Genomic DNA, 15961 nt, shown 5'->3' with positions numbered 1-15961 from the left:
CTCACCCTTGTTCTCTACTGTTGCCCAGGTGAGCTTTTTTCGGCCGCCGCATGAGTACATCCTCACCCGGTGATGGCCTCGCAGCCCACGGCGGCATGGGTGCTGCTGCTCAGCCTGTTGGCCGCCTGCCTGCCCGCCGTGCAGCCCAGGGACTTCACCGTGAAGGACATCGTCTACCTCCACCCTTCCAGTAAGCCCACTTTGCGCAGGCTGCAAAGCCACGGGCGGCCACGGCGTGGGGATAAGGACAAGGGCAAATGTGTGTTAGGGCAGCAGAAACATCAGGGCTGAGCTGAGCTGAGCAAAGGTTAAACAAACATCCCCAGCTCTCATAAAACCGAGTGGATGTAAAACCAGAGCATTGCTTCCCAAAGCGTATGATGGACAGCTAGGGTTACAGGCAGCTGCTGAGCATGTCGGCTTCTTGTTCACTATTTTCTGTTCCTCAAGAACCTCTCTGGCAATGAGACCAAGCTCTGTGGCCACGCCGTTTGCCCGAGTACATCAACAGCTGTGAGCAAGGGCCAAATGTGACCGGCAGCAGCCGCTCCTGCCTTTATTTCAGTGAGTCCCTGAAGCAATGCTATAGCAAAGTTTTATGCATCTTATTATTATATTCATAATAGATCATCCACAGATTCTCCTTTCATTAGCCTGTTGGCTTTATCAGATACAAACTTATTTTAATTCTACAAGAGGACAACTGTACCAGCCATCTGTTCCCAAAGAAAACTCAGTGCCTTTCTGAATTTGGCTAAAAAAATTGTATTTTGTACAAGCAAGATGAAATTCCTGTTTTATGCCGTAGCCGTGACCTGCTAGAGGCCGAGGGTGAGGGGGTGGGTTTAGTTAGTGCTGTTGTGTTGTCCCGCCCAAAGCTGTTCCTTTAGGGCAGTGCCAGCCCCACCAGAGATGCTCCCAAGTGACTTGCTGGCCCTTACCCAGAGCAACCTGGGGGAAACGGGCAGCAAATGCCTCTTGCTTCACTTCTCATACCTGAGCAGGGTCTGGCCCGGAGCTGGTGGGCAAGGGGAGGAGAAGAGGAGGGAGAGGTGAGATGTGGCCTGTAGAGGTTCAGCTTACTTGGCCCTGTGGAGATAAATGTAACCTGTTCAATGTTTGGCTTCTGAGAAGGTGGCAGCATCTTGAGGATGTATTGAATGTGCTACAGAAGCCCTGCCAGGAGACCACTTAAGGAGTCACGCTCTTCATTTGGCGAGATACATTAGGATAGAGTCTGCTGATAAAAGCAGAGGTTCAGCACCAGCACACTGATTTTTCTTTCCTTTGGGGACATCAACTTGCCTTCCAAAGGGGTAGCTCATTTCCTCAGTGGAACAGTTTCCAGAAGTATTTAAATCCATCTGATATTTTGTTATCAGCACTGATAAAGTAGCAGTATTGGATGTGAGCTCTGATATCAAGAGAATAAGTACTCCTTGCTCACATCAGCTCCCTTTGAAGTGAGCAGTGGGCGCTTTTGCCAGGTAAACACGGCTGAACCGAGTTCTTGTTGTACCTGTATGTGCCTTTCCTGCACTGCTTTTGGTAACAGGATTTTCACAAATTGGGACTAACTTGATGAAGTTGACGGGTATATTTGTAGAAAGATATGTCTAAAGAGAACAAATGTTGCTGTGTGCCTCTGGAAAGCATGGTAGAACCAGAAGAACTGGCTCATTTTTACCGCATATTTTCTATTCTTTTCAGCCACACCGTATCCTCATGGATTTAAGTGTTTCACCTGTGAAAAGGCAGCAGATAATTACGAATGCAACCGATGGGCCCCGGATATCTATTGTCCAAGAGGTAACCAGCCGCATGGTAGCATTTAATTTAAACCCACCTTAAAACAACTGCTCGCTGTCCCTGACGCAGGACAGCACTGAGCCCCCATTATTCATTGAGCAGACTCGGATGCTGGTGATTGCTGCTCCCGCTTGTAAGCCCTCTCAACAAGAAAGATGTGTAAGTGATATGAGTAATCCTTTAAGCTTTTCTGTCTCTTTGAGGTGGATGAAGTTTAGGACTTTCATCTACTCCCCATCCTCCTCTAGCTCAGCTGGAAATTAAATCAGGCTCAGGTTTATTTAAGGGTTATATTTCTCTTACTGGTGAGTATGGGACTGATTCTTGCTTTCTTTGCTTCCTTCCCCTGTGGCACAAGCCCACACTTCAGCTTTTTTCTTCTTCACACCTCTTTTCAGCTGGCATTAAGGTATTTCTGGTATTTTTGGTTCATAACTCCTATTGGAGTCTGATGTCAGGAACAGCTCAGAAAGAGCTTTGGAATACAGGCACCCAAATATCGGATCCAGGTATCAGTGAGATCCCCAGATCTCCTCCTCCCTTACCAACTCTCTTTTTCAGACACTCACAAGTCATTAAGATTGTCCACAGTCCCTGACGAAGCCTGTTTAGTTGGGTTGGGCATGGGCTGGGTCCTCACCAGCATGGGAACCACATGCAGGCAGGAGGATGCCGGAACTGTGACAGTCAGACGGATGCTGCTGGGGCTGTGACAATCGGAGGGTGCTGCCGGGGCTGCCTGCTACCCTAGTGCTTTCTCTGGGCTCGGCAGCCCTGTTCAGCATCCATCCAGGATGTCTGTGGTCTGTTGTGGGGCAGGGCTCCCAGAAAAAAAAATATTTATTTTGGAAGGAGAAAGACAGTGACCTGCTCTGCGAGGACAAACCAGCTGTGTTTGCAGCCTGTGTCAGAGCACTGCTATCTGTCCAACAATTTATTTGCTTTGAGCTGAAATCAGCACATCAACAACAATAAAAGAGATCAGGCTGGTTGGCACCAGATGAGACCAATATTCACGGACACTCCCTGTTTTGACAGGAGCGGGTGGTATTTTAGTTGCTGCCTGGGGATCCTGTGCCAGCAGAGAGGTGTGACTCCAAGGTCTGCCTCGAGTAACAACCAGCAGAAATGCCTTCACCAAAAAAAAAATGCTCATCTAGGAAGCAAAGTTAGTACATAACGGCTGTTTAGGGGAGGGGAAAACCGTGCTTTGGTGCATCTGTAACTAGTCAGCTGTGTTCATCCAGACCAGATCTGCTCGTTTCGGTCACCAGCCCTCCCACCTGCTGGTGCAAATACCCACCAAACATGAAGTAAGGATGGGGTTTTAGCCGTGAGAAGGGGCTAGCTGGAAATCTGGGTCTGTCTTTAATCTTCAGCACAGAGGACTTATTTTCTCCTTAAACCGGAGGGATCCGATAACGTTTTACTCCAGGCACAGTGCGTTGTGCCCAGCCTGCCGCTGCATGCCCTGTGGGGTTGGAGCACGGCTCTCCTGCAGCATGGACCCCAGCCCCTTGCTGCTGGCTGGCGGGTGAGGCCAGGGACCCCCCGGTGTGGTGATGGCTTCGAAGGAGAAACCTCTGAGTCAGCAGTCACTGTGTTTCAGAGGATCAGGGAAACCTGGAAAGGGGACGGGCGCTGGGTCCTCATGGCTCTGTCTCTGTTCTGTTGCAGTGGAAGCAAAGCTGATCATGTCCTTGCTCTCCACCTTGCTCCCCTTGGCGAGAACAGCCTTGCTTCAGGATGCCCCAGCACCAACAGCTTTTGTCGGCGTCTCTTAGCTTACGTGCGATGCGCTTCCTGCTTCCACATCACAAAGCTTTCCTTTAAGGCAGCCTTTTTTTTTTTTTTTTTTTCCTTCTTGGTTGCGTTAATTTTCAAATGGAATTCTGAGTTTGTGTAAGGAAGCAGCAGAAATGCAAGCTCAGGTTTGAGGCATGACTGCAGGCGTGCTCGGGGAGGGGGGAGGCTGGGGTTATCTGCTTGGGTAATTACCTTATCTCTGGGAGTCAGAGGGTTATGCTTATGGCGTGGCCTCCCTCGCCACAGTGATCCCAACCCTTGCTTGTTTGGCTTGGGTTAAGTGGTGGGAGAAAATAAGGAAACTCCATCCTCCTATTACTAACTGTTTTATTTTAAGACAGAATGCTACCAAGTAAACCAAAATCTTATTATTAACTATAATGTAGGACTTAAAGGGAACCACATTTTGAATAATAAAATTCATTATAATGGAGAGTAAATAGATTAATACCTGTATTGAACAGAGATTAGAAAAAGCATTTCCTAGAAGGCAGGCCTCCTGCTATGCGTTAACCTTGTTTTCTGTTATTTATTAGCTTCAGCTCAAGCAGAAATTGTGTTAGTGATCTAATTTGTATGGAAATACTGCAGTCAGAATACTCCCAGTACTCTATTTTCAGGTGGTCTGTGGGTGGGCTGGTAACTCGGGAAGGGGATGATGGCCACGACCATCGAGGTGATGTTCCAGCATTCTCAGAGGCTGCGGTTTGGGAGCAGGCTCTCACAAGTCAGTGTGTGATTCTGAGCCCTTTGAAACACCAGATTCAGTGTTTTCCTGCCCAGTTTAAAGCAGGGAGGTCCAGTTTCTCCTACTGGAGACCCGTACAAGCCTTGCAGGGTCTCAACATGTGGGGCTGGTTTGCTTATGTTTAGCCTGGATGTTGGTCTGCACCGTGGCTTTTGGTTTCAGTAGCTGGTTCCTTCACTCATGCTTTCTTTGAGGGTACTGAAGGGTGCCCATGAGGGGGACCCCATACGGAGCGTGTGTTTTAGCCCTTGGGTGATGCTGCCGTAGGTCAGCATTGCTCCTGGTAGGTCGAGACTGGGGCACTTTGTTGTATATAGACCTTTGGAGATACCTTGTAGCTGAATCTTAGCAAGACAGTTCTGCCAGAGGAAGGGGAAAATGCAAAAGCAGAGGGGACGGTGTCACCTGTCATGCCATCAGCGTAAATCAACTGCCGTGAAAATCCCCCAAATAATCACAGAGCAACGATCTCATTTTCAAATTATTTTATAATGCAATGTGTTGCTGGAGAGCCTGAATATCACACCACAATCAGTCTGACTCTCAAGTGCCTTTAAAGACACTCTGGAACCACAACATTTAGGAAATAGAAATCCATGCATCCCACTGAGAACCATCCTTCCTTGTGGCCGTGCTGCCGCCTGGGGAGCACGTTACTTAGAAACATCAGCTTTCATACTACAATATTTTATTTTAATTGCTCTAAATGTCTCTGTTCTTTTCAGTAAAATGTTGATAGTGTTGGGCCCGCTCAGCTTGGAGTTCCTCCCCGTCGCCCCTGTCCCTCCTCTAGGCAGCCTCCCTACCTGCCGGGCAGGTGTTGCGGGTGAGATGGGATGCTCCCCACCTCTGCTTTGCTCTGGGCTCCCCCGGCGCTCTCTGGACCACTCCTTTTCATAGCGCCCGTCCTCCTCATGCTTAGCCTGCTCTGAGGAGAGAGGCGAGCCAGAATGCAGTGCAAGCGTTAATATTGATTGGAGTGAGTGGATTTTGTTGCTTGTTGTGGAGTTAGTTTGTGGCTGCGGCCCTGCCTTGCAGGAGATGTTAGCTGTCAGTGACGGCTGTGCAAGGAGAGGCAGGCTTGGTCCCGCGTGTGGGCAAAGTACCTATCTGCAAGATGTAAAAAACCACACTTGGAAGACAGAAACAGCCTAAAAAGAGTTATGGGGTGCTGGGAGCTTTATTTTTTCCATCTGGGACCCATCAAGGGCGAGCTCCACTGCACAGAGCCACTGCAGGAGACATCAAGCTCCGGTGACGCGCGCAGGTTGTCCGGGGAATGTTGCTTCCAGGCAAGGGACTGGGAGAAGCTCAAAGCCGTCGTGCAGAGGGTGCTCCCATTCGAGGAAAAGCAGGAGCTTCAGCCCTTGTGGCAGGAGAGTCTGGGCACACGTGAGAAGGTGGCCAGTTGAGGGAAGCCAGCACACCATGCGCCGCCAGCCCCCGGGGATAAGCGCAGTCTGTTTGCTGCGGATATCGCACTTGAGTTAAGAGCAGGTCAAAGATACGACAGATGTCTGGGGGGTTTATTGCCTAATGAATAACGCGTTCAGTCGGCAACCTCGCTCGGCTCTTGCCGCATGCCTCAAACATGACAAGTATGCAGGGCTTTGCCCATCAGAGACGAAGGCTGAACGGGAATGTTCGCTTTAAATTAATTGCACATTCTTTTTTCCCTGTGAAAGCAACAATTTTATTAATAATAAGGTTGATTAATAAGAAGCAAGGCATAATTTAGAGAGGAAATATATAATGGCATGTTTCCTGTTTGGAAAACCCAGTGTTTTCTTTCATCTTGGAGTGCTAGGAAGGGGAACAGCACCTTCATCTTCCCCCGAACGATTAATGCCTGAAATAAGCCCAAATTCCTTCATGCCTGAGGATAACCACAGCATTTGTCAGTCATTTGGCTTTGAATTTTCCTCTGTGCTTTACAAGTGTTACTAGAGAAGTAGCTTAAAAGAGGAAGAGGAGGAGGAGGATGGTCTCCCCTGGGGATGAGGGAGCCCACAGGAGAAGCATGCAGAAGATGCAATGGGGATAGGAGGGACAGACTCCATTTCATGGTGCTTTTTCCAAAGACTGGGAAACTGAGAAAGGCATAAATCCTCCCAGCTGTTCTGCTGGTATTTTGGCCTTATTCTATAGGTGATAAAACTGAGGGACAGAGAAAAGGTGAAGGATCTTCTCTGGGCTGTGCAGGAGCCGTGGGAGAGCCAGGATTCGGGGCATGAGCATCCAGGACGCGGGTTGTTAAGACATAGGGAAAGGCGCCTCCAATGTGCAATGCTTTGGGTAGTCCTACAGAATTAATCGTTGTGCATGAAGCTAAGAAAAAATATCAAACCTAGACAAATGAAAGCTTCAGACATAAACAGGTATTGTGAATGTTTTCTTTTTTTGCCTATAAAACTAACAGGGCATGAGATTTGGGCTTTTTGTCTGAACCTCCCTCCACAACTTGGTTCTCTAGTGTGGGTGCATTTCTTTGTCACGTTGAGGCCTGCACTGTATTGGGAATAAATCTCTGTATTCCACAGTGCTTTGAAACCTCAGGTTTGCACCAGAGCTTGGGGTGTGGGTGTGTATTTAGTAACATTTATGTATTGCAATAAATACATCAACATTATCTTTTGGGTTTTTTTAAATCCCAAGATTTGGAAAGCAAAAAAAATCTGACTTTTTTCCCATTTCTTCCTATTGGTAGACTATCATAAAACTCACATTTGACAGATAAACACGTTTTTCTGTCTTTTTAGATACAAGATACTGCTTTAGCCAACACATGATGAAAGTTACTGGAGAGAGTGTATCTGTCACCAAACGCTGTGTACCATTAGAGGACTGTCTGTCTACAGGATGCACATATGTAAAGCATGAAGAATACAAGGTATAGGATAAAAATCACTTTTTTAAAAAATATGAAAACTGGGCAGAATCCTTCTGGCTTTCACCAGAAGTCTGACTGGTTCAGTGGGTAAATCGACATCGGCAAAAATGAAGTTTCTCTTCTTAACGGGCTCCAGCTCATTTCCATTTGTTACTAGAGAAACAAAGGAATAACCTCCCCCCAAACAAAAGAACAATCCCTTTCAGTCCCTCTCCCAGCTCAGGGGAGCATGGGGCTCCCCTTGGGCTGAGGAGCGCCTCGCCTGCAGAACTGCGTCTGCTTCATCCCCTTTGCCCTCTGCAGCTGCTGCCCACCCACCTTCTCGTGGTCTTCTTGCTGAAACAGGTGGGGAAAGCCCCGAAACCTTCGGAGCAGACGCTTTATACCAGAATCAAACGGTTATTTATTAAAGATTTTTCTGAAGGTCAATAGTCGACCTTCTTGAGCTTTTCCAGCAGGTTAAGATCAAAGGGCATTCTGAGCTGCCAGGCACGCTGCAGCCTTAGCTCTTGTTTTGCACGTAATTTTATGCTCTCCTGGCCTTGGGTCCTTTACTCTTGTTGCTCCAAACCCATGTGCTCTGGCAGGGTTACTGGAACCGGCCCTTCCTTGCCCCGACAAGGCAGAGCTGCGTGTCCTTGTGGGCTGACACACGTCAATCACTCCAGGGCCTGCACATGAGGTGATAGGCAACAAAAAAACCCCTATATTAATACATACTGTTTTTTTATTTTGGGGGGAGTTCTGGCTTTCAAGGTCTATTTCAACCCAACAACACTGGTTTTCAACAGTTGACTTATTTGCGGTACGAAAAAACCCACAAACCTCTTCAGAATATGGATGCATCCTCTTTGCACCAGCCAACATACTGTTCCTGTGCAGGTGGAATTGTGCTGCAAGTAGATGGAATTAGGGATAAAAAATAATAAGGGGAGGGGAGGAGAAAAAGGAAGAAGGGGAAAAAGAAAAAAGGGGGGAAGGGAGGAAAGAACAAAAAGAGAGGGGAAAAAGGGAGGAAAAAAGGAGAGAGGGCAGGAAGCCGGACTGGCCACTGTGCTCCTTTGCAAATGTATTATTTTCCGTATGTCTTTATTCGGGGGTATCGGTATTTTTCGAATAACCAAGTTATCACCTCGCTTGTTTCAGATCTGCACCTCCTGCTGCGAAGGAAGCATCTGCAACTTGCCCCTCCCAAGGAACGCCACAGACGCCGTATTTACCACCCTCTCCCCCCCCAACAGAACACAGAGACTCTCCCACCCCCTCCTGCTGACAACGGCGTGTCTCTGGCTGGGGCTGATGTCCCAGCACTGGGTCACCCTGCCACGCGCGGCAGGTCTGCACAGCTGAGCTGGGCGAGGACTCTGTGTCCGCATGCTACCCCTCCCCGTGGAGCTGGCGCTTCGGAGCCGGCTTTGAAAAAGACTGGGTTTCCTCCTGATGGTTTGTTAATGATGAAATAGTGAGCCTGGGATCTGGGTGTATTTGAAGGGTGTTAAGAAAAAAAGAAAAGAAAACAACCAAACAAACCAACTACCCCCCAACCCCCCACCCCAGTTTCTCTACTGTTTTCTGGAGAAACTCATGCAAAATATTCCCAGAATCCATGGCTGAGATCGATGCATACACTTTTCTTAATGTCTTTTCTCCATGGAGAAATGTTATTTAAAAGTACTCTATCACTGCTAGCTGCTAGTATCATCACTTACTTGTTCAAAACTTTCTTGTGATAACTTGTCAGAGCACTAACTCCGGTGTCCTGTTAACCTCTTTTGAGAACATACAGTAAATAATACATAGTCGGTGTGTTTTTGCAGTCTCCCCACATCTCCTGCTCATTTCGGAGAGGGCAGGAGCATGCAGTGGAGCAGCAGCAGCTGGAAGGGATGAGGTCAAGGGAGCAGCAGCAGCTTGGATCAGGCTGACATTGCGCACAGATGCTTCCTCCAAGGTTGTCCACCAGCAGCACGAAGAGCCACCCCCGTGACAACACGCGCTGGGATGTGCAGAACATCACTGCGGTTCTTAAAGTGAACCAGAGACACTCCGAGCCCTCTGCTCCTGCCGTGTGCTTAGAGGGGAGGCGGGTGGGCTGTCCCTGACCCGCCGGTGCAGGAGGACGTGCTGCCGAGGGCTGGCGGGTACCTGGGTGCAGTGCTGCTGCCGGCCGAGCCAGCGGGTTCCCTGCGCTTTGAGGGCTTTATGTATTTCCACGTTTTGGCATCCAGTTCTATAGCACAAGAGAGTTGATCCTGAATAGCTTCTGTTATTTACTGCACTCCCGCTATGGAGTAGGGACTGTTACTAGCTAGAGCTGTATTTTGGTGACCTGTGTTGCTTGTTTTGCTCAGAAATTGAGTATGCAATATTTATTTTTGTATGTTGAGTAGGATCTAAAGCGTTTAAAAAGTTCTTAATACTGATATTGCCAGGCAATATGGTTGTTTTGCAAGTGGGTAAGCCTGTAATATATAAATTATCGTAAATATATATATATATATATATTGTTTTGCATCTCTTTTAAAAAAAGAATCAACTTTGTTTTGCAAGGTCAGTAATAAAAGCAGGGTGTTACAGACTTGCTTTATAGTTAAACCAAACCTTTTTATGATTTTTTTTTAACAGCTATAATCATAACTTGTTCCGTTATGAGCTGATTTTTGGCTTCTTGTGCTCCAAGGTAACCTGTGTGTTATGAAGTTACAGTTTGCTTATGCTCTGAAGTGCTGTTCTGGGGGAGCCACTGCTGGAATCCAAATGCTTTCTACAGGGCTCATCCAGCAGCATCCATGTCGGGTACCGTTACCAGTGAGAAACCCGCAGCGCTGAGCGTGCGAGGTGCTGTCCTGAGTTTTGTGGCCTTGGAGTGAGCTCCACTTGTACTCTGGTGAGTTTTACTGGGGGCAAAAGAAGAGGACTGAGAGCAGCACTTGCTCCCAGTTTAGTTTCAGGAGATTTCTCTGGGGAAGCAAAGCAGGCTGGAAGCCTTGGTGTGTTTTGCTGGGTGATGTTTTTTTAAAATGTATATATATGTGTATGTATATATATATATATATATATATATATATCTCAGCAAAAACTGAACTTCAAAGACTGTTTCTTTCCTATTTTTAACCTTTTACATTAAATAACATTTTTGAGGAAAGGCTAGCTGACCTCACACACAAACCTTGCATTTTGCTGTCCTTTTAGTTCTTCTGTGACTCGCTCACAGATTGCTAGTATTAAGAGGGTGGTTGCAATCTCTTATTCTATGCAAGTTAGACCCATCTCTGGAGCCCCCCAAAAAATCAACCCTGCAGTCTTTATAAAGCCTGTGCCCTCCTCTGCAAGCTGTGCAAGGTACTTACGGGTTGGGGTTGGAGGGGTTTACTTCTCCAGCAGCAATTTAAATATTTATTACTGTTATTATTTTTATTATTGTGCTGCAAAATGGAAGATTTGAAGTGTGGAAGAACCTTGTTCAGTTGAGATACCTCTGCTGGGGCAGGGGTGAAACAGGCTTTCTGTGTTGGCTGAGCATTTTGGCAGCATTCTTGTGTCAGAGCAGGGCTGGATCCCAGGGCATGTGCTTTGAGAAGACGTGTTGGAAAGCCAGCGTGATGTCAAAGCATGGGAAATCCAGGATTACTGACAAATGACTTGCTGAGGTAGGCTCGAGGCTCAGGCCACGTTGCTGGTGGCCAGCAGTAGCAGCTTGTGGGGAGGTCCCTGCCGGTCACAGGGCTCGTACACTGGTTGTGGCAGCTCAACGGGATGTTATAAGGATTTAGATTTTTTTACTTAGGGCCTTGCAGTTGAACACATGCATTTAGGAGTCACTCCGTAAGACACCTAACCAGCAGCAAGAAGCAGATGTCACCTCCTGACCTGAGCTGGCTGCCTTGGTCCATGGCTCACAGTCAGGTTTCTGGCTGTGTTTTCTGGCTTCTCTGTATTTCCTCTATTTCCCATATATTTTGCAGTTCCACTGTTATTTAACAAGCCTAATCTGTGGTATGGTAACTGAGCTACTTTAACCACATGGGATGAGCTGAAGGAATGGCTGGATTTCTTTATAAGATGTTGGATTTCTAGGAGCACTGCCATGATGTGAAAGGTGAGGTGCCTGCAGCAAGATGACATGGGCTCCAGTGCTAGCTGGCTTGTCGTGTGTGCTAACGGGTAGGACTTTCATACTGTGTTTAGCGGGACCTCAGACCCAGAGACCTTTTTAGGGACCTAGTAGCATGCTCCACCCAAAGGCTGGGATGCCACTGATCAGATTTGTTATTGGCATCACAGAGGTATTAAACCAAGCCAGTTAATTCTACTCCCTTTGTAGTTAGCAGAGGAAAAAGTGGTATTTCAGGGCCTGATTCATTGTATGCGAAGGTGGATGGTTAAACTGTCTCAAGCCATGCCTCAGAAAAGTAGCTTGGATGTATACTGCATGCCACCTAGGGTACCCCGCTGCCAGCCACATGGTTATGCCAAGACCAGTGTTTGCACATCCCTGAGCAGGCATCACTCCTATGCCCATCCCCAGCTTTGCCCTGACCGTGATGGTCCTGCTGCTGGAGAAAGTCCCAGTTATTGTGCTGGTCCCTCTCCCCCACCGGTGTGCCACAGCTGTGCCCTTCAAAAGGGATCCGAGTCCTGTCCAGCTGAGCTGCTACCTCTGGCTGTGGTATGAGGATTACGGACAGAGCTTAAAAAAGTAAATTAAGGTGACCGAGACCAAGTGGGGACCCTGCCCAGGATCCTCTCTGGACCAACAGGTCGGCGTGCCCGGTCTGTCCGCAGAGCTGTCGGGGTTTTTAAAGCACATAAATGCTGAGCTGCACCGTATTTATTTTTAGGCTCTATAGATGTGATACTGCTTTTAAATGTCTAATTTTTTAACTCTTGTAAATGCTGTATATTTGTATAAATAAATGTTTAAAATATTCAGATGATGTGTGAGGTGTCTGATAACAATGTACAATTGCCATCACCAGCCCTGCTTTTCAGTGTGGTGCCACCCCTGTGCTGGGACACTGCTGTCCCCTTTTCCTTTCTCCGAGGTTCTACAAGCAAAAAAAAAGCCCAGAGCTGAGCTGTATTCAGAGCATTTTGTTTTAACTCCTCCTGTAGCTAATGAATCTTCCCATGGTTTCCTCCTGTTCAGCTCCCATGGTTACTTGTTACAAATTGTTTTATACTGGGCATTTAATAAAGTAAGTCTGAGGAGGTTCCTGTTTAGTTTGTGACTCTTGGATCTTCCTTTTCCTCACCTACTCTGGAAAAACTAAGTTTTCTGTAATTGTGCTGTCACACTAATTTTGTCCCAGCATGTTCCGGGGGTTGGGGGTGGTGGGGGTGGTGTGGGCGTGCGCAGTTATTTCTAATTCCTGCTCCTGAAACCAACAATTATTTGGATGTAAACCACTTCATGTAGCTAATGAAAGGTTTCAGACAAAGTTATTTGTGAGTAACGAGAAGCTGGAGGCAGAGCACAGTGTTTCTGCACAGTCCTTTAAAGTGAATAAATGCAATTTACAGCAGTAGCACAGGAAACTACAGTATATTGACTTACAGCTCCTGAACTTCCCCATAGTCCTAAAATAAATTTCTCTCTGGCAGTTCAGCATTTGGTGCACCTTTGGCTTACAAATGTGCCTTGAAGTAAGAGACTTTGTTATCCCATTTTGACAGGTGCCTCTGGGAACACCAGTCGGTGCTCGGGGCCAGGAACAGGATAACCCCCGGGGCATGCCGCCTTACACCACCTCCCCAGCTCGTTGTTGAATTACCGATTTTTGGTATTACAGCACGGTGAGCTGAGGGCAGGTGTTAAGTTAACAAATGCTTCAATTTCTGCAAAGCAGTTGAATTCATTGTCAGTAAAAACAATTCATCTTGACTGCACCACCCTTTCCCTCCCCATGAACGCCGCTAGAAGCAGCCTTTACCCGCTTGCTTGGGAAACTGTCAAGCAGCCCAGCCCAGCTTTCAACACCCCAGTTAATGCAAAACCCACCCTGCACCAAGGCAGCCCAAGCAATGCTCAACCTCCTGACTGCTCAATCCTACAAGTCTTAGGCTAAACAAACAGCAGGATATTTTCAACATGATGGGCACTATCCACAATAAAGGCAAACAAATGCAACATAGGGCTAACGATACTGGAAACATAAAGCGATATCAAACTGTTAAAAAAAATATCCAACACCTCCCAGAGGTTTTTATGCCAAGCAGCAATCTGAGCAAGCCAGCTTTCCTGACTTTTATAAACATTTCATTACCAGTGTAAAATTTAAATACGTTTTACTTGTGCTACAGACATTCCCATCAAGCTCTACTGAAGACAGGCTAAACCTGAACTTGTCACTCCACATGTGTTAGAAATGGCTAACCCCAACCTCCTACCCAAAAAGTGTTGATTTGGGACTGTGGTAAGGGGCTACCAGCCAAGTCCTTTCTGCTGCCGAGTGCTGGAAGGAGAATATTTTAAGCAGGTAACTATTTTAAAGGGACAAGTTGCTCAGGTTTTTCCTGTAAAAAATGTAAATTATCCTCCTGCTGTGAGGTTGTGTGCCATGCAGTGCTGTTTCTGGACAGCCAAAAAGAGCTGCACCTGAGGTCCATGACAGGTGGCACAGGGAACAGAAGAATTCAGGGTTGATTTTACTGACCCCATAGCTGACCACCAGGAATGGGTATCGCTTACTGTTCACACTCAACTAATGTCTTACCAACCTAAGCACAGGTAAGGTGCAACACGTGCACCCATGGATTTTTCACAACCAAAATAATGGGTTGTCACCTAAAAACATCCCCCTAACCAAAGATTTGAGTTTCCTCCAGGGGAAATATATTACAAGGAGTCAATTTCCCAACATCTTCTACCAGTCATCACAGTCTCTACAAGATATTGCTGCGTCTCTTTTAGCCACAAAACCTTCCCCGAAGTCCAGCTCTCAGACTACATTTGCTTGTCTTAAAGCCTTCCCAATCTGCCAGACACTGCAGTTTCAGCGGCAGAGATTACTTTCTCAGTGAAGCATAACACCCAGCTGCATGAAATTTCAGTCTGATAATCCTGTTATGTTCCCCTGTCAGACTCCATGCCGATGGGACTTTTGTGTTTGTGCAGCTCCTGAAATAGCAGCCTGAGCCTTACTGAAAAAAAAAAAAGTTAAAAGCAAGAATTGCCATTGCCAAGGTGAAGGGCTACTATTTTAAAGACACCGCAGCAGCCCATGGAAAATAAAAGCCACAATCAGTTTGCGACTATTATTTAATCTTAGGTTTTATGTGGATTGCAGGTTTGGGTGTCAGGCCCAAAGCTCCACCACCAGCCCTTGGCTTTCCTCCAGGTGAGACCATGGTTTCTTTCCTTAATAGATGATGGCGATATGCTCGGCAAGAGGAAAAGAAACCCAGCTATTTCTTATCCTGACGGTAGGCATTGGTGTGTAGCAGAAACTCTCATTCATTATACTAGAATTTTTGGAATAATAGATGCTTTTTCAGTTAAATTTTCATTGAGATTCTTTCAACAGGTTTTCAGAACTGATTTTTTTCAGTGGGTAGGCAGGAGCAGAGATGGAAGAAGTTAATTTTATTGACATTTTGCTCCTTGACATTTCAGTGTCTTTTCAAACCCCCAGTTTTTTTAGCTCGCCTCACAAGGAGCAGAGGTTGGACCTGACAGCCTCCCGAGGCCTCTTCCAACACCAAATATTCAGCAAGTCTGCAGCAATTTTCTATCGTCAGACCCAGAAGAAAACCTGAACAGTAAGACACAGCTAGCATACAGAGGAATTATTATAGAATCGCCAACGTGGCATACCAGTGACCCTAATCTATTAGCTTTGTTTGTGAAAATCCTACTTTATAAAGGATTTCTAGAGAGATATTTCTCTTCAAAGAGAGATTTTTCAGCCTCTGACTCTGTGCACACATAAAACCTTGACTTGTGTAAGAGCCAGGCAGATATACACACTAGTACCCATCTGTCTACAAGTACAGTATAAATTTATATAAAGTATACGCCATACATCTATATATATATACACATCTTTTCAGAAAAATGAGGACAGCACATGCGTATGGAAAAGGAGTTGGTCACAGACCCTTGCTGAACGTGCAGAGTCTTTAGTGAAAGGCTATGGTCCACACAGCCCAGGATCCCTGCACTGAAGTGCCTAATAGCTTTCCAAATAGAACAACTCACTATATAGGTACTAGTTATTGAGGGTTATTGTTAAGCAAACAAGTAATAATAACAAATTAAAAAAAAAAAAAAACAAGAAAAAAAGGAAACTGGCAAAACCAATAGAAAGCGTGTGGCTCTCGTGTCTTTAATGAGATCAGCTGAAAGAGCAGTGGCCTTAAGAGGACTGCAAACATCAAACCCCATGCACCAGGGGGCCAGCCCCACATTTGTTTCCGTTTCTGTGGAATATTTAGGTCATTAAACAGGGCATATCCCCTTGGGAAGGGACAAGATGCTGGAAGTGTCGCGCCTGCATAAGCAGTACTCCAGCAAGTGGTTTTAGGAAGGACATGGTCATGTTTTGTGTTGATGGTGGGGATTAGAGGAGCAGCAGCAGGAGAAGGGGCAGGAACAGGGGGGTCCAGTCATCTAAACTCTGCAGGCACATCCAGGAGGATGTTGGCTTGTAGGGAAATACCCTGAGCTGAAAGACACATGTTGCTCTGGACAACTTTCATAAATAACA

General features: G+C 46.6%; 1 protein-coding gene across 3 annotated transcripts in view; it reads left to right on the top strand.

Annotated features, from left to right (window-relative positions):
* Nucleotides 1-15510, top strand: part of LYPD6 (LY6/PLAUR domain containing 6) — a 41478-nt gene extending 25968 nt beyond the window's left edge. For all 3 annotated transcript variants that reach the window (XM_037396838.1, XM_037396837.1, XM_037396836.1), the window contains exons 2-5: nt 29-190; nt 1711-1809; nt 7123-7253; nt 8400-15510. In XM_037396838.1, coding sequence (XP_037252735.1) covers nt 73-190; nt 1711-1809; nt 7123-7253; nt 8400-8603 — 552 coding nt within the window. In that variant the 5' untranslated portion in view covers nt 29-72 and the 3' untranslated portion in view covers nt 8604-15510. The remainder of the gene's footprint in view (nt 1-28; nt 191-1710; nt 1810-7122; nt 7254-8399) is intronic.
* Nucleotides 15511-15961: the final 451 nt, after the last annotated feature.

The sequence above is a fragment of the Falco rusticolus genome, chromosome 8, assembly GCF_015220075.1.
Source record: "Falco rusticolus isolate bFalRus1 chromosome 8, bFalRus1.pri, whole genome shotgun sequence".
NCBI lineage: Eukaryota > Metazoa > Chordata > Aves > Falconiformes > Falconidae > Falco > Falco rusticolus.
This window is presented reverse-complemented; position numbering and strand designations above follow the sequence as displayed.